Below are 25,680 nucleotides of genomic sequence, written 5' to 3'. Positions count from 1 at the left end.
ACCCCGCGCAGCGCTGTTCCTACAACCTCCCGTCTCAGCCCAGGAAACTGATTTCAGAGCCTTGAAATAACCTGCCGAGGCCACAAGGCTGTGAGGGTTCAGGCTGGTGAGGGTCTAGGCTTGGCTGCAGCCTTGGGGCGTCGGTGCTGTGTCCACTCTGCCCTCCTCCCTGAAAGGGTGCCCCTTCCCACCTCCCTTCCTCACAGCCCCTCCACCTCCCACCCCCATCCTCCACTGTCCTGCCCCCACACCCGTGATTCCTCTGAAAGCATTGACTTTTTATTTATTTTTTTGGCTGCACTGGAGATCTGTGGGATCCTAGTCCCGCAGCCAGGGACTGAACGCAGGCCCTCGGCAGTAAAAGCGTGAGTCCCAGCCTTTGGGCCACAAGGGAATTCCCAAACATCTACCTTTCGTCACTTCTACTTTTTCACCCACTGTCCAGTGGGTTGGCCCATGCTTCACCCCATATTTCTGAGGAGGAACAATTCCCAACTTTTGTGAGCCAGTTCGAGTGCCTTCAGCCTGGAGGCACAGCCACTCATACCCCACCTACAAATGAGCATGACCCCCTGCACGCTGACACACATACATAGCACACACCTGTGTGGCTCTCACATGGATGCTCACACACAGAGAAGCACATGTGTGCACACACAGATGCAGCAGGCCACACCCCACCCCCAGGCTGCAGGGAAGTGAAACCCTGCCCCAGGGAAGCGAAAGACTGTAAGCCCCGGCTTCCAATGGGCCTTTGTGGGAACGGAACCCACAGTCCTCTGTCTCTGGAGCTGTCTCAAGGTAACTGGGGTCCCTTGGGTGGGGCCTGGGGCCGAGCCATGTAGGTGGCTCTGGGCACTAGGGACTCATCTGGGTGGGGGCCTGCCCTTGGGGTGATCCTGGGGGTGGGAGAGGCAGGGCAGCTGGGTTGCGCCACTTGCTAAGGCCCCAGCTTGTGACTCAGGCTCACAGACGCACAACTTCCTTTCTTAGTCTGCGAACAAGCTGTTTTTGTAGCATTTTTCTGCACCTTCTTCTAAAAGCGTAAGTGCCAGGCCCCAGAGGGAGGGGATGAGTGAGCACCTGGACGCGATGACTTTTCGTCCCGCTCCGTTGGGCTGCTCCTGACCAGCGCTGGACATACTTCTGTCTGGCCGGCTGGGAGGGGCCCTGGGTGCTGGCCACATGGATGCTGTGGGGTCCATGGGGAGGACGGAGTGGGAGGTTTGAGGGTGATGGCTCCTGTTTAATGTCACTGGGGGAGAGCGGATGAGGGGTGGGGTCCTGGGTGGAGGACGTGGGGGGGATAAGACGGCTCTGTGATGGGGAGGGGTGTGTGAGGGGCAGCGTCACTGTCTCCTGCCTGGAGACTTCAGGTTCGGCAAATACTGTCACCTGGGGAGAGATCTGAGGACCCGGTGAAGAAGCAGGGATTTTCCCAAAGCCCCGCTCTCAGACTTGAGGTCCAGCCCTGCCACGCTGGAGTCTGATATAACCACTGAGTAAACACCTAGAATAGTTGAAAGATGGCCCCGGAAAGGATCTTGGACAAGGTGTCCTGATGATGAGCAAACTTTCAATTTTTAAAAAAAAGTTATTTATTTAATTAATTAATTTGTCTGGCTGCCTCTGGTCGTAGTTGCAGCGCCCGGGGTCTTGATTGCTGCATTTGAACTCTCAGTTCTTTATTTGCGGCATGCACGTTCTCACTTGCAGCCTGTGGTTGAACCCAGGCCCCCCGCATGGGGAGCATGGCTTCTTATAATTGTTTTATTCCACCTGAGCAAGGTTGACACACGAGTCCCACTTTGAGAAGCACTGGTTTCACCCAGTTCACCCAGGCCCACAGACATGAAGCGATGAGCCCGACGTCTCACCAGGACGTGCTCATTTAGGGCTGGGCCTGGGGTCTCCTTATTTACAGCCTCGATATTTCCTGGGAGAAAGGAGCATACCCTCAAGTATGCATTAGGAATTTCACATTTATGTGGTTCTAGGAGTCAGCCCAGGTCAGGGGCTGCCGGCAGACCCGACCGGGGAGCTGCTTGATTCTGCCCACAAGCCCCCGCGCACTGGCCATCCAGGCCAGCTGCTCTTTGGGACCTGCCGGAGGCTGCAGTGCTCAGCTTCTGAGACACCGCTGCTGAGTGACTGTGCTGCAAGCCCAGCAAGTTTTGCACACCCAGCGGGGCAGATCTTCAGTTCTGGGACGACTTCTTTCTTTCTTTCTTTCTTTTTTTTTTAAATATTTTTTCAAGGTCTTTATTGAATTTGTTACAATACTCTTTCTGTTGTATGTTTTGATTGTTTGGCTATGCAGCATGTGGGATCTGAGCTCCCCGACCAGGAATTGAACCAGCAACCTCTGCATGGGGAAGCGAAGGCTTAACCACTAGGCTGCCAGGGGAGCCCCTGGGACAGTTTCTTATATTATTGATTCCCTTTTCCCTCCCATCTATTCTTTCTTTTTCCTTCTGAAATGTCTGTTTTTGGGGGTGTTGGGTTTCCTGAGCCCAGTATTCTCTTCCTTTTCTTCGCTCCTGTTTTGTCCTGCTTTCTAAAATCTTCTCTTCAGTTCCATCTTTTCATATTGCTGGCAAACACTTTACGTTTTAGCACTCATGCTTTTAATCTCTGAAAGCTCTTTCCTGTTTTGTGCATTTTTCACGCCGTGCTTTGCCTGTTTCGTAGACGTATGCGTCCTCGTTCCTGTAAGGAGGGTAGCTGTGGTTCTTCTGGACTTCCTTTCATTTTCCTTTGCTAGTTCCTCCTCTGTGCTATTTTTTTTAGTTCCTTTCTCATGTTGTGGGCTTTCTTCATAAGCCTCGCGACCTCCTGCTGTCTGGTTACTTAGTGGAAGTCGCTCAGTCGTGTCTGACTCTTTACGAACCCATGGACTGTACATTCCATGGCAGTCTCCAGGCCAGAATACTGGAGTGGGCTACTCTTCCCTTTTCTAGGGGATCTTCCTGACCCAGGGATTGAACCAGGGTCTCCTGCATTGCAGGCAGACTCTTTACCAGCTGAGCCACCAGGGTTATACTTGAAAGTAAAACCCAAACAGTCTATGGTGTCTTCCTCTGAATGTGAGCAGGGCTCGTTAAGGACGAGCTCCCATCTGGGAGCTTCATGACGAGTGTTTGTGTGGGGATACTGTCCTTGTGTGTCTTCAGGGGTCTCTTCTCCGGGGTCTTGGAGAAGAATTTTTTGTATGCTGCCTCCTGGTAATCTATTGAACCTCCTCCGGCTTCAACACTTAGATCCGTACTTTTCTGCCCCCTCCCCACCTCAAGTCTACAGCTGAGTGATCTCCTCTTCCAGGCATCCTAGCATCAATGTTGGGGCGGCTAGCCCTGCCCTCCCTGCTGCTGGCCGTGGTCGTGTCTTCCTTCTGCCCGGCCACGTCCACGTCCGGAGATGAAACGCGAAACCAGCTGTTGACGAGAGAGAAGATGATGCGGGTAGGGGGGCAGTTGGTGCTGACGCGGGAGGAGGAGCTGGCCAACCAGAGGCTCAGGGCCCTCAAGGAGGCTGAGATGCGTGAGGCCCTGCGTACAGGGAGCATCCTGCCCAGCATGCACTTCTTCCAGGCCAAGAGCCTCATTGAGAAAAGCAAGGTGTTTAACACCCTGAAGAAGATGCCTAAAGGTAGGGGCCTGGAGGGGAGGGTTCTGGGGCCCTGGGGACTTGGAGGAACTAAATTGCAGCTGGCGGTTTCTCTTCTAGTGGAGTGAAAACTCCATGGGGGCCCTGTGTGCTCTTTCTCACTGGCGGACAGAGGGCAGGGGTCCACATGACTTCTGTCCATCCTGGAAACCAAAACCCTGGCTCTGAGGGGACTCAGTGTCAGACAGACAGGGAGGGGGCCTGGGTGTCACCGGGCATCCCTGGTGGGCTTGCAAGTTGTCCCCCGCAAGAACCTCATTCTTCCTTTCATATGCTCTTCTAATCTTTCCAGGGGCCAAGTTACCAAATAGTATACATCCTAGACAAACACATTTCTCATAGTTCATTGCAACCATCCACTGGGGAAAAATGCACAACCTGAGAGTTGTGAGTTAAGTTTTATTTGGGGCCAAATGAAGACTATAGCATCTCAGATAATTCTAAGGAACTGCTCCAAAGAGGTGGCGGTGGGGGAGGGGGGCGGTTAGTACATATGCGATTTTGGTGAAGGGGAGTTCCTGCAATCAAGCACACATTTTTTGCAGGTTTCTGCTAGTCGCGTGTAGATTACTTCTAGTCACGAGGAGCAGATGTCACCATGAAGGATTTCAGTGCTTTTCTAGATATGAGGAGATGCAAGAAGTGGGTTCATAAGCTCATCTCCTGAAAATATCCAACTATCAGAAAGCTGTCCAGGCAGTTTTTCCTAGAGCACAGAGGGGCTCTTTTCTGCTCTTCACCCTGAACTTTCAGGGGTGTTGCAGGGCAACAGCCGCAGCAGCGCAGAATTTAATCCTTGTAGTAGGAAAGTGCCAGTTTGTAGCTGAGACTGCTGCAGAAATGCGTCATCACCGTGAACAGGAAAGCGCACACATAAACTGCAGTTTGCAGCTTGGAAGGACTTTTCTGTACTTTTTTTTTGGTATTGTAGAGGTTAAAAAATGTAAAAACTGTGAGGTCGGTAAGGTCGCCTCACTGTTTAGGGAGGGAACATGGCAGAGCTCATATAGCGTGACGCTTGTCATGGGGTGAGCATCAAGGCCAGAGAACAGAGGAGGTGAACACTGAGCCTCGAGTTGGGGTGAGGTCTGGAGGAAGCTGCTCGATGCTGACAGGAAGCAGGGAGCCAGCAGGCAGCGGATGGGGTGATGGGGAACCAGATGAGGGACTCTAGGATCCTGGGCAGACAGGCTAGGAGCTCCTCTTCTTAAACCCTCTCACATAGCGCTGGGCCACTTGAGGACTTCTTTGGAGGTCATGCTCCTGACAGGAGCTGGAAGCCGGTCTTCTAACTCCGAGCCTGCCTGCTGCCTCTTGAATGAGACCACCCAGGGCCCCTCCTGGTGAGGGAGGGAATCAGAGAACCAGGAGGCTGGCGCCAGCTCTGAGCCGCAGAGGGAAACGGCCCTGGGTTCCCAGGAACTTCACCCCGTAGAAACCCTGCCCACCCACTCTCCCCCTCAGGGGCCGCACTTCACGTCCACGACTTCAGCATCACCAGCCCGGACTGGCTGGTGAAAAATGCCACATACAGACCCCACTGCTATTTTTGCTTCACCCGGAGGGGGACCCTGCAGTTCAGATTTGCTCATCCTACTCCCCCCACCCCGAAGCCGGCAGAATGTCCCCAGTGGGTTTTGCTGGAGAAGTTTCGAAAGGGGCTGCACAACGTATCGGACTTTGACAACAGGTGGGTCTTGGTTTGCGAAGAGCTTGTCTCGCACCTGCACGGGTGGGGGTGGTGTGCAGTGTCCCTGTGCGACGGACCTTTCTAGAAACACTGACCTTAAAAAAATCAGGAGGCTTTTTCTCTTAACCGGACGGGATGCTTTGCTTCACCACAGTGTTCCACGCCTTTCCCATCCAAGGCAAGCTCCTGGTACCAATTTGATCAGCAACACTCCTGCTGTGTCTGGACCCTCAGCAAGGGTAGAGACAAGGAAATTCCCCATTCCCAGAGCCGAGAGGGTCCCAGGTGGATGAGATAGCCTGAAAACATAAGCAGCATCTTCCTAACAGACCTATAAAGAATTACTATAATAACTGTTCTAATCAGAGAACCATCTACAGAGGGCTTTCTAGAACTGTTTCCTTTATGAGTAAGAAAATGCTGCTCAGCCTGGGTAAGGAGGTTGCCCAAGGCCACACAGCTGGTGAACAAATGGCTGAACAGGGAAGTAACCCGTGTCTTGGGCTGCCAAGTCCACAGTCATTTCCATTAGACCTCGAGGGTGAGCTTACTGAGGCCGTCCCAGTGGGATGCCAGTGACGGTGACTTAAAGGAGAGAAATGTATTTTCTCACAGTTCTTGGAGCTGAAACTCCGAAATCAAGGTGTGGGCAGGTTTCCCTGAGGCCTCCATCCTGGGCTGGTGTCCAGCCGTCTTCTCACTCTCTCTGCAACCCCAGGGTCGAGGATGCTGGCCCTGATCGTGCAGGTCTCTGCCCTTGGTGCTGGTGGTTTAGTCACACAGTCATGTCCAACTCTGTGCGACCCCATGGACTCCAGCCCGCCAGGCTCCTCTGTCCGTGGGATTCTCTGGGCAAGAATACTGGAGTGGGTTGCCATTTCCTTCTCCAGGGGATCTTCCCAACCCAGGGATCAAACCCTCGACTCCCGTGTCTCCTAGATTGGCAGGCAGATTCTTTACCACTGAGCCACCTGGGAAGCCACCACCACCACCACCTCCTGAAAAGCCCCATCTCCAAACACAGTTACACTGGGGATTAGGGTTCAACATATGAATTTGGGGGATGCAATTCAGTGCACGACACCCTCCAAGGTGAGCTTGACCTGGGATATTCGTTCTGTGGGATCAGCCTGGCTAAGAGGTGGAAGGCAGCCGGTGGGCCTGATTAGAGCGTATGTGTCCTGCCTGCTGTCTCCTGGGGAGCAAGTGCAGGTCCTGGGGTGGAGGGCCTCCATCAGGGTGCCAGGGCAAGGGTCTTGCAGGGCCGGGGTGACGGCCTGTGGCAAGCCTCCGCCGATCCTCTGTGTCCTGACAGCCTGCTGAGAAATTTCACTCTGATGACCGAGAACCCCCACGTGACTTACGCAGACCAGGATGCGATCTGGGCCAAGTTCAAGACCATCTTCTTTGTGCTGAGGGGCCTGGTGAGCTACGCACCGGTGTTCCGGGACTACCTGTCCCAGGGCCTGGAGGAGTTCTACCAAGACAACGTGCTCTACCTGGAGATCAGAGCCTCGCTGTACCCGGTGAGCCGTCTCTGCTCACCTCTGCTTGGGCCAGGCTCTGCTGTCACCCTGCAGAGTGACAGGGTGACACTGGCTCCCCACCCTGGCGCTCCGCAGCACGTGCTGCGTGTGAACGTGGAGCCCTGGAACGCGCTGGGCCGGCCCCCACCGCCCGTCGCCTCCCTTCCCCCGTGACCCCCACGTCCCAGCGCCCCCAGACACTCGGGGCCTGCTGGTGCCTGGACACCTAGCCCTGGACTCTGGGCAGTGCCTCGAGCCTGGACGTCCTCGACCGTCTGCTTTCCTGTCAAAGCACGCTGCAGGGTGGTGGCCTCAGTGCAGGGACGCTGAGCCAGCTGGTACACGGGCCTGGCTGCGTGTAGAGTGGGGGCTGGGAAGTCCCTGGGGGTCGGTCTCTTCTGTGGGCAATAGAATGTCTGATTTGACTTTGAGGAAGGAAGGTCAAAGGGAAAGGAATGGAAAAGATTAAGAGGAGCCCAAAAATATCCCAAAGTGTTAAAGTATTAAAAAAAAAAAATCGCTGAGTAGGACCTTGCATGTCGGCCAGTAGTGGAAAAGGGTGACAGAGTCTCAGGTACACGAGCTGGGCCGACCTCAGCTTTGCTGAGGGATCTCAGGCTCCAGGCTCGGGGCAGGGTGGGCGTCCCATGAGGAGCCCAGGGGAGCCAAGTACAGCCGAGAGAGGATGCTCCTGGTGGGTCTTTGAAGAGGACTTCTGGGGGGAGGTGGGGTTGGGGTGTCCTAGGTACTGACTGACTCTCTCTGGGGGACTCATAGGAGTGTGAATGCTTTGTAGTGCAGGGGAGCGGCTCACCCTCAAGTTGTCCCTTGGCCTTTGGGTTATTTTGAGCAGAAATAGTCAAGGCCCATAGGACTCAGGAAGAGCCTTTGACCTTCCCCCTAAGTAAAAAATAGCACTTTTATTTACCCATTTTTGGTTGCGCTGGGTCTTCGTTGCTGGCTGGGTTTTTCTCCAGTTGCGGTAAACAGAAGCGATCTTTCATTGTGGTGTGCGGGCTTCTCACTGTGGTGGCTTCTCTTGTTGTGGACACAGGCTGTAGGTGTGCAGGCTTCAGTGGCTGGAGCTCCTGGGCTCTAGGGCAGAGGCTCAGTAGTTGTGATGGATGGACTTAGTTGCTTCATGGCATGTGGAATCTTCCCAGACCAGGGAAGAGAGACCCATGTCTTCTGCGGTGACAAGTAGAGTCTTATCCACTGCACCACCAGGGAGGTCCTCTTCTAAGTTCTTAAAGAACCTAGATGAAGGGTCCATTCCCAGAAGAGAGCTGTCACCAGTCTCTGCAGAGAACACGGCAGGTGTGGTACAGAGACTTCAGGGCCTGAGACCAGAGTCCTCTCTGTCCCTTGTCCCTGCGTTCACCAAACACTTGCTGTTTATCACCCCGTGAATTGCCTTCTTCCCCTTTGAAGTCCCAAACTCCCACCCCTAACACCCTCTTTGTCTTGAGCTGAAGACGGTATTTAAGGCGAGGGCTTCAGCCATTTGGGTGAGTGGCTCCCTATTCCTGGGTCTCTCCCACATACAGATGTTATGAAGCTTGTGCTTAATTTTCTCCTGTTAATCTGTCTCATGTCAGCTTAATTCTTAGACCAGTCAGAAGAACCTAGAAGGGTAGAGGGAAATGCCACCCCCACTCCCCATCTACCCTGTCCCCCCCAGTCCCCACCCCCACCTGCCCTCCACCCTCCACCCTCCTTGACAGCTGGCCAGTTGCCTAGGTGGCCCCAGGCTGCCAGTTCAGAAACCCTGGCAGAAGGTGAGAACCCTTATCCATCAGTCAGTCCCCGGATCTCTGCCTGCAGGGCTTTTGAAAGCAGGAGTGGTAAGAGTCTTTTTTCTAGTTTCTAAAATTAGGTCAGCAAGAGAAAATATTTGTGGAGCTGGTTCCTGGGGCTTAGAGCCTCTGGGCCGGTGAAGTTGGTAGAGCTCTGGGCTTGTTAATCCTTTTCCTCCCAGAGATGGTGTCTGTTTTCCTGTGACTCTGTCTGTTGTGTCATAAGGAGGAAAACCTTTGGCATGATGCCTCTTCCTTTTTTCTCTTTCTGTTTTGAGAGTTTAGCCTCAGGACCAGTGAGAAAACTCGCCCTGGTCCTGCCATCCAGAAGGTGCAGGCACCAGGGCATTTGGTGGCCAGTCGGATCCAGTGGGATTCTGGGCTGTCACTGCTGGTGGGAAGCACATAATCGTGCCGGCTCCCAGGAGGGCTTATCACAAGGGGTCTCCATCCACGGGGGGCTCTGTCATCTCAGCCTTCACTACAGTCTTTGCTTTCTCAGACCACCTTGGGGGAGTGAACTCTCTGGATCTGGTGTAGCCATATTCTTTGCCCTCTCCCGTGACACCTCTTGTTCATGGCTAAGCCACGGAAAGCCTGATTGGTGTGTGTTGGTGTTAAGATCCTCCTGTCCACGGTGGACACTTTGAACTGGAAAAACTTCTAAATTGGTAGATTTTTTTTAGTGACCTCTCTTTGTAAACACCTGTCTTATTGGTACCAATGTTAAGACCAAAAGTGGAAACAAAGAAATGTAACCTTAACTCAAACAAACGGAATGGTTTGAGAAGCAGAATGGAATGGGTCTTTCAGATGCTGATAAAGACGTTCTGTTAATTAGCAAGCCAGTGGGAAGAAGGGCCCTGGAGAAAGGGAAGGGGAAGAGGGGAACTGTTATGGACTCTTCCCCAAAAGGTGGACAATTGTAAAGGGTCACTGGGCAGGGGGAACCACAGGACTGGTCACAGCAGCGGGGGAAACTTCAGATGGTTGTTAAGAAATGGGATGAGAACAGTGGACATTGATGGGATTAAAACAGGTTTTGATACAGCACTCCCTGAGGCTGGGTGGGCTAAAGGGGCCTCCTACCAGTTTTCCCAACATGAAAGGGCCCCAAACAAGTCCTCCCCCCTCTTTACCCCAGTTTGAAGAAATTTAAAAGCCAGAATGCAGAGATGATAGCCAGTAAGCTGACCCACGATCACCAGGGGCAACAGAGGCTGTTTAACCAAGTTAAAGATTGACAGGAAGGCTTGGGTCTCTGGGCTGGATCCCTGGCCAGAGACCTAAAGCCTTTTGCAAAGACAAGTGGAGGGAAGTTCCCCCAACTCCTCAAAGCTGGGGCCCCATGAGTTGCGACACCAAAGCCACTAGTGGAGCTGACTAGGGGTGTGAGGGTAGATGAGGTTATAAAGGTCAGAATGTTGGAGCGAGTGTTTGATGGGAACGGCTGTGATATTCAGCTGACAGTTTCCAGACTGTCTGCCCATTCACCCAAATTACTGAGTAAACTAAGGGCTCGGGGACTGACTCCAAGGGCAGTATTTCAGTTTTGTTACCAAATGCCATAGTCGTTGTAGGCTCAGAAATTCTACTGTTTGTACACCCAGAAGTAAAAAGGCTCCAGAGACGGACGTACATTGACCAAGGTCGTGAGTGACAGATGTATACACAAGAAAGTCAGAATACAGTCTTCAGAGAAAATTGTCAATTAGACCAGACACGTAGGCTTCCTGATTGGTAAATTCTCTCTGGAAGGCAAATCTGTTTCTTTTAAATGGAAATATAGTTGGTTTACAGTATTGTTCTGGTCTCTGTTGTACAGTGAAGTGACTGCATTTTACACACATCCATTCTGTTTTAAATACTCATTTCCACCATAGGTTATCCTAGGAGGTTGAATATAGGTCCCTGTGCTATACAGTAGGATCTTGTTGTTTATCCCTGCTATATATAATAGTTTACACCTGCTAATCCCAGAGCCCCAGCCCTTCGCTCTTCCCAAGCCTGCTTAGCAACCACATGTCTCATCTCTGTGTCTGTGCGTCTGCTTCAGTTTTGTAGATAGGTTCATTTGGGTCATATTTTAGATTCTACATCTGAGTGATATCATTTGATATTTCTCTTTCTGACTCACTTCACTTAGTATGCTAATCTCTAGTTATATCCATGTGCTGCAGCTAATGGCATTTCATTCTTTTTAACAGCTGAGCAATATTCCATCGTATATATACCCCACATCTTCTTTATCCATTCATCTGTCGATGGGCATTTAGGTTTCTTCCAATCTGGGCAACTGTAAATAATGCTGCTATGAACATAGGGGTGTATGTATCTTTCCGAATTAGTTTTGTCTGGATGTATGCCCAGGAGTGGGATTGTAGGATCATATGGTAGCTCTATGTTCAGTTTTTTGAGGAACCTCCATGCTGTTCTCCATAGAGGCTGTACCAACTTGCATTCCCACCAATAGCGTAGGAAGATTCCCTTTTCTCCATGTCCTCTCCAGTGTTTATTATTTGTAGACTTTTTAGTGACAGCCTTTCTGACTGGTGTGAAGTGATACCTCACTGTGGTTTTCGTTTGCATTTCTCTAATAACGAGTGATGTTGAGCATCTTTTCATGTGCCTACTGGCCATCTGTATGTCTTCTTTGGGGAAATGTCTATTAAGGTCATCTGCTTATTTTTCTATAGTTTTTTTCTTGCTGGATTGTATGAGCCGTTTGCATATTTTGGAAATTAAACCCTTGTCTATTTCATCATTTGCAAATATTTTCTCCCGTTCCATAGGCTGACTTTTCAGTTTTTTAATGGTTTACTCTGCTGTGAAAACCTTGTAAGTTTGATTAGGTACTATTTGTTTATTTTTATTTCTATTGCCTTGGGTTGAAGGCAAATCTTTTAAATTATTTATTTATTTATTTATTTTTGGCTATGCTACGTCTTTGTTGCCACAAGTGGGCTTTCTCTAGGTGTGGTGAGCAGTTGCTACCTTCTAATTTGCAGTGCAAGCACCTCTCATCATGGTGGGTTCTCTTATTGCAGAGCACGACCTCTAGAGTTTGGGGCCAATAGCTGTGGCACAGGGCTTAGTTGCCCCATGGAGCATAAAATCCTCCTGGACCAGGGATCGAACCCATGTCCCCTGCATTGGCAGGTGGATTCTCAACTACTGGACCACCAGGGACGTCTGAAGGCAAATCTTAACTTCTACTGAAGCCAAACTATCTGATATTTTTCTCCTTCAGAATCTGATAAATTTTTAAATCCTGGGTGGGATCCCTAAAGGGACTCTATTGCCCTAGTGTGACTGGCTGAGTTGGCAGGCCCTGTCGTGGAGGCTGATCCTGCCCTGAGAACCAGTTATTCCAGAGTCAGGGCCCCTCCCCCCACGCTCCAGGTCTCTACTCTCCTGTGCATCCTGGACTGGCCCCCTTTCCCTTGGGAATGTTCATCCTCCTCCAGGTCATCCCAGGTGAGGGTGGGCATCTCTACCAGAATCTGGTGTGTGTTTGATGGTTTAATGCTGAGTACAGACTTTTGTTCCTACTTCTGATTCTTGGGAAGTGGGAGTGGGACTGACCTTGCCCCCAGGAGAACCTTTGCCAGCCTTGTAAACAGAGTCAATAAATACAAATGCTCCTTTCAACAGAGAAGAGAGAGTCCAGTCCACCTTCCACTAGGAGAAGAATTTTGGAAAGAGGTGAGCTGGCCTAGGGCTAGCCTGTGCGGGGCGGAGGACAGGGCAGCTCCCAGAGCCATCATGCCCAGTGTGCCCTGAAACCCCATCTTTTCCTCTAGCCCGGCTCTCCACCTCCAGTCCATCTCCTCCGGAGTCTGGCTCAAGCCCCGCCTCCCCCTCCCCCTTCCTGGAACGGGCTTCCTCCCAGCTCTGGAGCCCCAGTTAGACTGTGAGTTATTCCAGACCACCTCCCCCCGCCCAGGTCTTCCAGAAGCCCCAGGAGTGGTCATCACACTCAGGAGTGGTGGGTGTACATGGGACTAATCTGGAGGCGCTCTTTGGCCCCCGACCTCCCAGGATCCCAAATCTGAGGTCTTGAGTGGGGCCAGGAAGCAGCCCATTTAATTAGCCAGCCACCCCTGCCCCCACCCTGAGGTTCTGATTCAGGCTGTCTGACCCAGACCACACTCTGAGACCTTTTCCAAGCGCTTCATCTCATCTGAGCCTCACAACCTGTAAGTTACCACCGTGGGAATGAGGTGCGGAAGGGTCGAGGGGCCTGGCCCAGGCCACGTGGGAAGTGAGCAGGGACTGGGCTTTGAGACTTGCGGGTCCACACTGCATCTCAAGAGAGGCTCCCTGAGGGGGTCCGGCCCGGGGGTCGCTTCCTGTGGTCACATCCTGCCGGCTTTCTCAGAGTAGGGAGTGGGAGGAGGCCTCCACACAGGGAGGGGCCTTGGGCCCCGAGGGGGAGGGGAAGAGGCGAGAGATGGCGGGGAGAAAGGGTCTAAGCCTGTGGAGGGTATCTGGGGAAGTTGCTGAGGAATTGCATGGAGGGTCGGCTTCCTCACCCATCCCCCTCTTGCCACGCCCCCTGGGGACAACTGGCTCTGGGGTATCCCCTGAGGAGCCGCCCAGCTCCCCTCTCTCCCAACCCCCTCTGGATGCAGCCAGGATTCCTAGAAGGTGGAGGCCCAGGGGCATGGGATCTGCTCATGGTTCTGGCCTGACCCGGGAATAAAGGCCCCTTGGTGTGCAGAGTCTCGGGCTGATGCCCCCATTCCCCAGAGTAGGGGAGCCATCAGCACATTGCCAACCCAGACGTCTGCCCTGGAATTCTCTGCTGAGCCCCGGCCTGCCCTCCCTGCTCGTGGGGCTAATTCAGGGCCTGGGACGAGGTTTGATGGACCAGGCCGCCGGCCCAGCCTCCTATTGTGTCACTAATGCCCCATCACAAAGGCCACTCGTCCTTAGCAACAGTTGCTAGGCGGGTCTGATCTCCCTGGGCCCCATCCCCGCCCCCACGGCCGGAATCGGAGGCTTCGACTGGATCGGGTCAGCCTTCCGAGCGGAGCTCCCAGGGGTTTATCCTCGGCCCTGACCCGTGGGCGGTCTTGCGGTTGGGGGGACATGCCTGGGAGCCCAGGATGGTCGTTCCCAGACACCTTGGATGCTGTCAGTGGTGTGACCAGCGGTCCTAGCGCTCCCCCTATCCACCCCCTGGGTTTTGTGCTGGATTCTCAGCAGACTGCTTCCTTAGGAACTCCACCTGGCTTTTGCTGTAGTGACGGTGTTTCATGTCATTGCTGCTGCTCTGGGGAACCCTGAGGGCAGCACCTTCTACGGTGTTATTCTGTGACTGTGCTCCTCACAAGACTGTGAAACCTAGAGGCCCAAGATACAGGAGAATCACCTGCGCAAGGTTTTAAAAAACCAGCTTCTACCCCAGGGAATCTGATTTAATTAACCCAGGGTAGGACCCAGGCACGTTCTTCTCCCTGGGTGGTTGGAGACTTTGAGACCACCCCCCACCATGCCTCCAGGTAAACTCTGCCACCCTCACCCCTCACTCCAGCCTGGGAGCAGGTGCGAGTTTCTTATCCTTTCTAAACCTCCAACTCCTCATCTCTAAAATGTGTACTAGGGGAGTGTGTGTACTAAGTCTCTGCAGTCGTGTCCGACTCTTTGCAACTCCATGGACTGTAGCCTGCTAGGCTCCTCTGTCCACGGGATTCTCCGGCAAGAATACTGGAGTGGGTTGTCATTTCCTCCTCCAGAAGATCTTCCGGACCCTAGGGATTCAAATTTTCGACCCCTTCTGATCCCTAGAGCCTGTGCTCTGCAACAAGAGAAGCCAGCACCCTGAGAAGCCCCTGCGCCGCCACTAGAGAGTGGCTCCCACTCTCAGCAGCTAGAGAAACACCCGCGCAGCAACAAGGACACAGCACCGCCAAAAATAAATGCATAAATACAGTTTCTTGTAGTGACCATGTTTCACGCCATTGCTGAATTCTAGGGATCGAATTCGGATCTCCTGCACTGCAGGCAGATTCTTTACCGCCTGAGCCAGCAGGGTTCTTGTCTCTAAAATGAGACCCAGCTGACAGTGCAATGCCTGGCGAACGGGAGACGCTCCATCGGTGCTTGTTCAGAGAGTCAGGCTGTCCAGGTGAAAGCTGCCTGCGTCTCCAGTCGAATGTCTGGGCCATAGTTTCTGGTTTGACACAGATTGTGTGACCTCGAGCAATTCTGATCCCAAATGTCCCTTTGTTCCTTCAGCTTCATATTCTCTAATTCCATGATATCATAGACAGTAGAAATTCGTAATCTTACACTGGTTTATGAAAGTTGTATGTAGTTTGAATAACTACCCCACAAATTTACAGTTCCTCAATTAAACTATAGTTAAGGCTTGAGATAATCTGAATTGAATCCAATGTTTGTTTGTTTGTTTTTTAATGTGGACCATTTTTTTAAAGCTTTAATTGAATTTGTTTCAACATTGCTTCTGTTTTATGTTTTGGTTTGGTTTTGGGGCCACAAGGCATATGGGATCTTAGCTCCCTGACCAGGGATCATCCCTTCACCCTCTGCACTGGAAGACGAAGTCTTAACCACTAGACTGCCAGGAAAGTCCCAGAGGCCAACATTTTTCTTCTTTTAACCCTTTTACTAAATCACTTCGCTTTAAGAAATTGTGTTTGTTTATTTAGTTTTGGCAGTGCTGGGTCTTTGTTGCTGGCTTTTCTCTAGCTGCTGAGAGTGGGAGCCACTCTCTAGTTGCCGTGCAGGGGCTTCTCATTGCGGTGGCTTCTCGTTGAAGAGCACAAGCTCTAGGCATTCGGGCTTCGGGCTTAGTCACTCCACAATGTTCTGTTCTTGGGGACTGCAAATTAAACTTGCAAAAGCCACATTAACAGGAGGAAAGGCATAGCAATTTTATTTGATGCTAATGTTTTAACTTTATGTACATGGACATCTTCATGGAAAAGAAGTGAAGACCCAAAGAAGTGGGTAGGCCAGGTTCCTATACACTATTTTAACAAACGGTGATAAATTGTGGAGAAGCAGGAAGATGAAGGAAAGGGTTTGGCTTCTAGGAGTAGCAACTCGTGGGATGGTCAGTGTACGGGGGAACTAATAGAAGACAGGGGCTGTTTTCTCAGGTTTGTTCAGACCCAGCTTGGTGCCCCGTTGCTGTCTCTGCTGGTGAGGGTGGGTGTCTCTCCTTCTGGAATAGGAGCTGGAAGGCGGTGACTTCCGGACAGAAATATACGTCCTGCTCTGAGGCAGACAGGCGGGCACAGAGATCTGTTTGCCTTTGTGCTTCTTATTTGCCTTTAGCTCAAAATAGTCCTGCAAAAAGTGATAGGTTTTGGGGGTGGCACATTCTGATACCCTTCAGGACCCCCAGAGATGGAGAAGCAAAAAGCCTGCTCTCCTCCACTGTGTTTTTTTACTCTGTCAGACCTACTATGCATCCCTGGATCTTCCCACTCTGCCCCTGGCCATGTCACCTTGGTGTCCCTAGTGGCTTGGCTACCTCAGGGTCCCCCGCCTGTGGGTGGGAGAGTGGGGAAATGAAGAGGGTCCTCAGACCACTCTTTCTGGCTGGCATCCTGTCCTCAGCTGGCCTGCTGCTCATATGCTGCACAAATACTTCCTGAGTACCAACTGCTTGCCAGACACTGTTCTAGGTGGAAGGACCCAGGCCTGAATGAGAAGTAGACATCCCAGCCTCACAGCATCAAGAGCATCATCCCATTCAGGGCTGGGACTTCTGGTCAACCTCAGAGGCTGTCAACCAGGCTCTGGAGATTGTTGGCAGTTGGGAATGGAGTTCTGCCTTGCTCACCTCTGACATCCGGCTGGGACCCTGCTTCCCTCACAGGTGTATGAACTGGATGGGACGGTCTACAGCCAAGAGTGGTTGGTGAGGACTTACGAAGAAGTGGCTCATAATTTTGCAAAAGCGCATCCTGGGTTTATTGGAATCAAACTCATTTTTTCAGATAACAGGTGAGAGTGAGTGAAGCTGAGCCTGGAGGAACTGAGAAGACGGGCTGTGGGCAAAGCCATGGGGATGGGAGGGGATGGGACAGGAGGAGAAAGGGGTGAGGAGGGGCAGGGAGGCTGTGGCCAGGGGCAGAGACCAGCCCCCCCCCCCCCCCCGCCCCCCCACCCAGGGTCTAAGCACTACGGGCTCCATGTGCCATGGAATTCCATGATGTGACCCACCCTGGCTTGGGTGGTCAGTTATGGGGTTAGTGTTTTTCCCTGCACGTTCCGATGATTTTGTTTCAATCTGTGGCTGGGTTCTGCCTCACAGCAGCCCCATCTGTATGGCATGCTCACACACTGCGAAGGCAGACCCACCCTTGCTCCAAGCAAGGGCAGAAAGCCTATAGGAATTCACCTGACTTTGCCAAGAAAGAGTCTCCCTCTTGTTGAGGGGCAGTCAATCTGGATAGACTGTGCCATGTCCAGCTAGAGGGCTGGGGAGGGGCAGGCACCCTACTTGCTAAGCCATAGGAGGTGGGAGGGCAATCAGACCTCCCTGGAGCCCCTCCCCTCCTGGCGAGACCTGGGGCCGCTGAAGCTGGTGGGCCAGGGTGGAGCTGGCACTAGTGGATGGTGAAGGCTCCCTGGGGGCTGGTGGCAGGAGCTCCAGGGCAGGACTTCAGTGCCAGCTGCTGCGGGTGCAGGGATGGATGGGCAGGTGTTGGGGGTGCAGAGCTAGGGGTCAGAGTGGGTGGGCCAACACCTTCCCCCATCATGGGCCTGCACCTTTTCTCTTGGTGCTCCTGTGGCGATGCTCTTGCCTGGTCCCTGGCCTGGGCTGGAAAGGAGAGAGCTTTGCGGGAGAGGAGGCAGCCTGGTCATCTGGTTTCCGGAGCACTCTGGCCTTTTTGACTGAATCAGGGGCCAGGCCCAGGTGCCCCACAGGGACCTTGTGGCTGTGGCGTTTCACAGGTGCCCAGAGAGCAGAGAGCTGGACGCTTCCAGGACCATCTCTCAGGGACGCAGGGCAGGTTTCGATCATGGCCAGTTTTCTTTATCCAAATGCAGATGAGCAAAACTTGCCTTGTGGGCCCCTATCCCACTGGCTTTCCAGAGACTTGGGTCCCTCTGGAGCAGCCAGAGTCCTCGACAGGAATGGATTTGGGCAAAATTTCTGTGCTTAAGAGGGACTCAGCAGCCTGGATGGAGTAGGGTCATGTGCAGTTGTGCCGAGGGTTTGAGACGTGGCAGCTGGGAGCCCTGGATGTGGTCAACCGTCCACTTGGGAGCTGATGCCCGTGTTTCTCTCTGTCTCTCCCACAGAACCAAAAACGAGTCCCTCATCAAGAAATCCATCCAGACAGCCATGGGTCTTCGAGTCAAGTTCCCTGGGATAGTGGCAGGGTTTGACCTGGTAATGGGCGCAGCGCGAAGCTCCCAGGGAAAGACTGGGAGGCACTGTTGAGACCCTCCCTTGGGGTCTTGGAGGGTGAAGGGAGAGCAGAAGAGGTCAGAAGAAGGCAGGAAAGGATAAGTCCCGAACAGAAAGGGCCACGAGGAGGGGCTGCCCCACTCCCCGGCCTCCACACTAGGCATGACACCTGGCTCTTCAACCCGCAGCCCAGGGCGGGTGTCTGGAAGCTGAGGTGTGTCTGTACATCTTACCCAAGAGAGCTCACGCTCTTGCTCTCAGACCCACTGGGGCCCCGGAGCGGATCTCAAGGGCTTGTTTCTCTGGACCAGAGTGTCCTCCTGGGGTCCTTGGGGGCTGCTCATAGGCCAGCCTCCCCCAGATAAGGCGGGTGGTTATATCAGGGCCACACAGCTCTCTTTTCTTCCCCAGTCCTGCTACTGGTCTCTCTTTATGGCTGTGACAGAGGCCTTGGCAGCGGTGGCAGGTCCAGGGCACTCTAGCAAGGCCAGGCAGGGGGCCGGCAGGCACCCCACGTGCCTGCTCTGTCCTGCAGGTGGGGCGCGAGGACACAGGCCACACCCTGTATGACTACAGGGAGGCTTTGATGATTCCAGCCTCTCAGGGCGTTCATCTGCCTTACTTCTTCCACGCGGGAGAGACTGGTGAGCTTGCGACACCGTCGGGCATGGGGCTGATGGGCAGGGCCCCCTCAACATCTCCGAGGCTGCAGATAGGACCCCGGCCGGTGGAGTGACAGCCCCATAGCGGCTCACGGCGCGTGGCCGCTTCACGCACATTGTTGAGTCTATGCTGATAGCAGCGCCCAGAGAAGGGGGCATGGTGGTGCTGGGGCAGCTGCGCTTCACACACCTTACCCAGGGCTCTCACCTGGTCCTGCCAGGAGGGCACCCCACCCCAATCTCCAGGCGAGGAGCCCGAGGCTCCAGCCAAACAGGGTGACTGGTGCACGAGAAGGAGCTGGGAACCCTTTCTGATGATGTCAATTTCATAACGAGCAAACCCTGCTTTCGAGGTGGACTCATGTGCAAAGTCAAACCGTGGGAGGTTGGGGGAGAGGGACCAGGAGGCCAGTTCTGTGACTGGGAGGCACTGTCCACCCCCACCAGGCTGAGGGGGTGCTGCCTGTCCACGTCCATCGGGCTGAAGTGGGGAACCTTAGTCTGCACCCACTCGGGTGAGGGGGCCCAGCTCTGCTCAAGCAGCCTGGCTGCCCTTGTTTCTGAACTGCCATCTGCCCAGCCAGGTCTGTGTCCCTCAAAGCTCTGTCCGTGGGCTCACTGGTCGTTGCTCAGCCTCCAGATGCTCCTCAAAACATGTAAACCCTCAGCAGAAGCAGCAGGTCGCGGCTGCAGCATCAGATCTCGGGGAAGATTTGGGGGGCTTAGACCTGCTGCACTGCACCCCTCAGAGCATCCGAGGCTCCAGCCACCTGAGAGGACCAAGGAGCCAAGGGCAGAGTCAGGATTTCACAGCCAGGCTGAAACCTGGCATCTCACAGCGGCTCCAAAGTAAGGGTTCCCGCACATTAATCTCTTTTTCTGGACATTTCAAGTCCATTTGGAGCCAATTTAGATCAAAGCTGTTCTAGGAGATGTAGAGAAGGGTGTGTGGGGGATGGGAAGCTGGGATGGGTCAGGGCAGGCAGGGGACGTGGCAGTTGTTACCCTTGAAGGCCCTGAGGTTTGGTTGGGAAACCACAGTCATCTCTGAAATAAACTCAATGCCACGACATGGCCCTAGGAGAAGATTTTGCCAGGACTTCAATATTTAATGGGCTTCCCAGGAGGCGCCAATACTTTGGCTGTCTGATGTGAAGAGTGGACTCATTGGAGAAGACTCTGAAACTGGGAAAGGTTGAGGATAGGAAGAGAAGGGGATAACAGAGGATGAGATGGTTGGATGGCATCACTGACTCAATGGACATGAGTTTGAGCAAAGTCCAGGAGATAGTGAAGGACAGGGAAGCCTGGCGTGCTGCAGTCCTTGGAGGTCGCAAAGAGTTGGACACAACTGAGCGACTGAACGAAATCCAGGTGGCTTAGTAGGTAAAAAATCCACCTGCAGTGCAGGAGAACTAGTGTTCGATTCCTGGATGGGGAAGATCCTCTAGAGGAAGGCATGGCAGCCCACTCCGGTGTTCTTGCGTGGAGAATCCCACGGACAGAGGAGCCTGGTAGGCTACAGTCCATGAGGTTGCAAAGAGTCAGACATGAGTGAGTGACCCAGCATGCATCTTTAAAAAAAAAAGAAGCAGGAAAACATCTTTGAAAAGAAAGTGTTAGGAAACCAGTGAAAATTCTTCTAAAGCACATGCTCTTACCAGCATTGGGAATTCTTGGGCTTCGTTCCCAAGAGAAACATGGAATTTTCACATTTCACATGTGGGTCAGTTAGGATGCTTTCGGTGTCCAGTAATGGGGCCCACACACCCTGTAGGCCCCACGTTCAGGTCTGCTGTGATCGTTCACCATAATCAACCTTGCCGTCCTCCAGGGCCTGGGATCTCTCCCCATTTAGTCACAGATAGTGAAGTCACATCCGGGTGTGACCACATCCAATGAAGCCAAAAAACAGCTGTTTCCTCCAGGGCAACTCCCTGAATGGGAGGCGAGCGGGAGCTGCAGGAGCCCTCTACCCCATCCCAGGCTGCTGGGAAGGCTGGCGGAGTCAGAACGGTCTTCTCACCCCTAACCAGGAGGCCCTGCCAGCGGGAAGGTCCAGTGGGGTGGCTTGTTCCTGCTGGCCGTAGCTACCTTGCCATGGGTTGTCCCAGGAATTTTGTTAAAGACAGAAATTAAAGTAAGTGCAGATAATGCAAATCGTTACAGTGACAGTCTGCAGCACACTGTAAAGATCTTACACATAAAATTCCAAGAGAACAGTTTCTAGAAACAAACGTAAGATGGAAAGAAACAATATGGGGAAAACAGGGGCAGGGAATACCCTGGTGGTCCAGTGGTTGGGGTGGGGGTCTGTGCTTCCACTGCAGGTTTGGTCCTTGATTAGGGAATGGAGATCTTGCGTGCCACCTGGTTCGGCCGGGAAAAAAAAAAAAAATACGGACTATGGGTCGAGCAGACCAAGACTTGAAGCCCACTTTTTCTGCTCTCTACATGAGGACCTTCCCTTAGCCTATAAAGCCTGTGTGGGTTTCCGCTTCCTCACCTGTTACACACGTACACACACACATAGGTATACACAGGCGGGCCGTACCCCCTCCTGCAGTGTTGTCAGAAGGAAAAGTGTGTGCACATTTGTGTTAATGTTCATTTCTCTTCCTTTTCCTGCCTGGGAACTCTGGGGCCTTCACCTGCCGAAGGTCTGGGGTCCTATTCATTCTACTGAAGACCCCTCTCTATTCCCAGATTTGGAGGGAACTCCCGTAGACAGAAATCTTCTGGATGCTGTGATACTGAACTCGACCCGGATCGGCCATGGGTTTGCTTTGAGCAAGCACCCGGCAGTCTTGGCTGAAGCCTGGAAGAAGGACATCCCCATCGAAGTCTGTCCCATCTCCAACCAGGTACCGGCCTCCCCAGCCTCCCTCCCTGTGGTTGCTCCGTGACGCCCTTGTTCTCCGTGTCCTTCCACTCTCTGTCTCTCTCACTAGCATTCATGAAGTTTTTTAGGAATGGCCTTTGCCTAAAATGTTCCCAGTAATGAGGGCCCCCAGTGGGACAGGACCATGGGCAAAGCTGTAGACAGAGCTAAAGATGCCCTCGGGGGCATGCAGAGGGGAATGTGGGATCCCCCACTGCCACATGGCTCCTCGGGGCTCTGTGCTCAGGACAGCGGCTCAAGCTGGGCCAGGGGAGACCAGATGTTTGAGTAGGACTGGCTCTTCCTGCATAGGACTTTGCCCAGAGTTGTCCTGATGCCTGGAACAGTCATAGGGAGAGAAGGGCCTGATCCTTGCTCACGGTCTCACCTCCCTCGTGACGACTCCTCAAGGATCCACGCTTGTCTCTGCCCGAGCAGGTCCTGAAGCTGGTGTCCGACCTGAGAAACCACCCCGCCGCCGTCATGATGGCTGCTGGGTACCCCATGGTGATCAGCTCAGACGACCCCTCAGCCTTCGGGGCCAGAGGCCTGTCCTACGATTTCTACGAGGCCTTCATGGGCATCGGTGGGATGTCGGCCGACCTGAGGACGCTCAAACAGCTGGCCATCAACTCCATCAGGTGAGTCTGCCGTGCGATCCACTCCACCACCGCCTGAGTCCACCGCTCTGAGGCGTGGGCAGAGGTCCAGAAGGTTCCCGTGAGCTTCTCTGCCTCTTATGCCGTTACTGCTCTTGGACTGGGGACATGGAGCCCTGCCAACACCCGAGGTCCCCTCCTGCCCCCTCCCCAGGCTGACCTGGGCATCCTGCCCCCACCACAGGTACAGCGCCCTGTCGGAGACCAAGAAGAAGTCTGCCATGGAGACTTGGGAGGAGAGGTGGCAGAAGTTTGTAGCTGGGCTGGCCAGGGGCCCCAAGTGAGGGGACAGCTGTCTGTCACCCTCCACCTCTGCTTCCCTCCTCCCAGAGGTCCAGAATCCAGGGAAGTCACCTCCGTTTATCCATCAGGCCACTGTGACTCTGGCCTGACTCACATGAGCCCCTAACTCATCTCCCTCTTTTCTTTGCCCTCTCCAGCTCATTTTCCCCAGAGCAGTGATTGTTTCAAGTTAAATTAAACCAGGGTACTCCACTGTGACAATTCAGAGCACTTAGAACTCGCCCTCCTCCACCAAGCCCCCACTGGGCTCCCAGCATCCTGTGAACAGGGTCTCTCCCATGTCATCCCACCCCAGGCCCCCAAGCACACTGGCCTCTGGCCTTGGGCCCCTCCTGGCTCTCAGCTGGGAATGCTGTTTCTCCCCACTTCCGTCTGCTGCCTCCTGTCACCCTCAGGGTTCGTTTCAGGTCCTAGTCTCAGAAAGACTTGTCCCTTGGGGCACCTTGCTCGCTCCCTCCTGACTTCACCCGATGTGTCATTACGGATTTATTTCTGCACGGCCTCCCTTCCCCAGACCTTCAGCTGCAGAGGCACTTGTGGCCAGTTCACGTCTACTGTGAGCCAGGGGCCCAGCCTGCCCCTTGCCTGGTTGGCCCTCAATAAATGTTGTGTTGCAAGAATGCCTGTGCCCTGTCGTGCTGAGCTGGGTCAGATCCATCTCCCAGCCCAGCCCTTGGAAGAAAGAGGGCAAGGAGCCAGCCTGGCTTTGCTGGGCCCTGGGTATGAAGGAGAACCAATGACTACCTTACAAGGCCCAGCGATGTGAGTCTTCTTCTTATCCCCCGTCCCCTGCATGGAGCCTGCAGGACCTCCCCCTGGGCTCGGGCTCCTGATGCTGGACAGCCTGCTGACTGGGGTCCTCAGCCACAGGCTGGTTCCCAGAGGGAGTCAGATAATCTCAAAAACCTTTTGATTCACAGCCTTCACCAATCCCACGGTGGGGCACACAGGTCCCAGTGCAGCTGACTTCGATTCAATGAATGGTGACAACAGAACACAGCAGAATGGGCTTCGCTAGCATGTTGCCATGGTCATGGGGGTCTCCTTGGAGTGTAGGGTCTCTGATTTGGGAAAACAAACCAGCTGTGATGCCTTCATTCTTGTTAAACAGGCAGAGTCCAAGCAGAGAATGAGAAACACCAGTAGGGCCAGACCTGAACTCACCAGGTTGCTGCTGGCAGAGAAGGGAAAGCTGGTTTCACACACACCTCCTGGGACTTGCTGAGGGGCCCTGATATGCTGATCTTCTAACCTGTGTTAGTTGAATTCTTATAAACAAAATCAAGGTGCACAGTGGGAGGGGGGCTTGCTGTTTCAGGAAATTTGTAGCAGAAGCTCCTGTTCACAAAACACCTTTTTCTGATTTGAACTCCAGGAGTCTATATTTCTTAGACTGAGGTCAAATTCCTTTTAAAAACTCTTTTATTATCATTTTGGCTACCATGGGTTGAATCTCTCTAGGCTGAACACTCTCAGTTTCAAGAGGAAGGGGTAGGGACCCTGCCTTCTGATGGAAGATGGTCCAGGTCACATTAGCGGAAGGACACGAAAGATGACATAGAAAATGTCTGCAAGATAAAAACATCACATAGTGATTTTTCTGGTTCTACCATTTCTTCTGTATTTATTAGCTGCCTTTCTTCTGTAAGAAGAACTTTTTCTCATTGATCGATTGGTTGATTACCAGTATGGCTCATGGATTCTGGCTATCAGTGGATTATAATCTATGACTATTGTTATTTATTTTGATGCCCAACTTTTGTAGATGTGGCCACGGGAACTCTGTTAAGCTGGCTCCTGAGACTCTTGGATAAATTCCTATTATTCTTTGAGCACTTATTTGCTTTCTGACACAACAAAATGTTTTAGGTTCATTTTACACTTTCCATGTCTGTGGCTGAAGATCACCCATTTCTCCAAAGAGCTCTGGTTCTTTTTCATAGAGAATAATATTTAGAAGCCTTGATCTGGGCATTAGATGTTCCTGTTGCTACTGATGTGTGTAAAAATAAGCAGACATACATAAATACAGTTTATATATGTATGTGTGTATTTAGTCACTTAGTCGTGTCTGACTCTTTGGGACCCCATGGACTGTAGCCCACCAGGTTCTTCCGTCCACTGGATTTCCCAGGCAAGAATACTGGAGTGGACTGCCAATTCCTTCTTCAGGGGATCTTCCTGACCCAGGGATCAAACCCATGTCTCCTGTGTCTTCAAGACTGCAGGCAGATTCTTTACTCACTGAGCCATTGAAGAAGCCCAGTTTATATATGTTAGAAGTGAAGTGAAGTGAAGTCACTCAGTCGTGTCCGACTCTTTGTGACCCCATGGACTGCAGTCCACCAGGCTCCTCTGTCCATGGGATTTTCCAGGCAATATACTGGAGTGGATTGCCATTTCCTTCTCCAGGGGATCTTCCCAACCCAGGGATTGAACCCGGGTTTCTCGCACTGTAGACAGACGCTTTACCGTCTGAGCCACCAGGGAAGTTCATATATGTTAGAATGCAATATATATTTAGACACGTACATTTTATGTTTCCAAATCTATCTGAGTTTTTAAAAAAACCATGGGTCTATATCCACATCTCCAATTCTATTAAAGACCATAGGGTTGATTCCAGCCTCAGCCCTCCCATCTCCCTCTGTTCCCCACCAGTGAGAACCTGGCACCCACGACCTCCAAGGCATCTTCAAGGCATCTTGATATTTGCTGATGCCCTTGTTTGTGGTCCCCCTTGGACCTCCGCTGCAGCCTTTTCCACTGGCCCCTCCCACTGGTCCCAAGTGCCTCCAAGGGAGGGAGAGGACAAGGGAGATGTTTGGAAGGAGGGAAATCCGTGGGCTTTCGTGTTCGGGAGCGACTTAACATAGGAACGGATTTACTGGTGTTACTGAAGCTCTGTCTCAGGGGCACTGACCCCCTTGGAAGAGAAGCTGCATTAGTGATTTAAAATCCTCTCTAAGAGGGACCTTCGAACTTGTCGTGACACCTCAGAGGCCCCCAACAGGTGGGCGTTCATCCGGGATGAGGTGGATGCAGAGCTGAGATCAGTTACAGTGAGGTCAGCACTCCAGCCTGGAAGGGGGCCTGAGGC

The 25,680-nt window shown here is 52.8% G+C and overlaps 1 protein-coding gene across 1 annotated transcript; it reads left to right on the top strand.

The window, feature by feature from the left end:
* The first annotated feature begins 723 nt into the window (after positions 1–723).
* ADA2 (adenosine deaminase 2) lies at positions 724–22,561 on the top strand. The gene is made up of 10 exons (XM_052641123.1): positions 724–801; positions 3,322–3,648; positions 5,131–5,356; positions 6,672–6,882; positions 16,534–16,661; positions 17,967–18,057; positions 18,611–18,719; positions 21,444–21,601; positions 22,057–22,259; positions 22,462–22,561. Exons 1-10 carry the CDS (start codon positions 747–749, stop codon positions 22,559–22,561), a joined length of 1,608 nt encoding a protein of 535 aa, XP_052497083.1. The 5' UTR covers positions 724–746.
* The last annotated feature ends 3,119 nt before the right edge of the window (positions 22,562–25,680 follow it).

This window comes from Budorcas taxicolor, chromosome 5 (assembly GCF_023091745.1).
Source record: "Budorcas taxicolor isolate Tak-1 chromosome 5, Takin1.1, whole genome shotgun sequence".
In the NCBI taxonomy this organism is placed as follows: domain Eukaryota; kingdom Metazoa; phylum Chordata; class Mammalia; order Artiodactyla; family Bovidae; genus Budorcas; species Budorcas taxicolor.
This window is presented reverse-complemented; position numbering and strand designations above follow the sequence as displayed.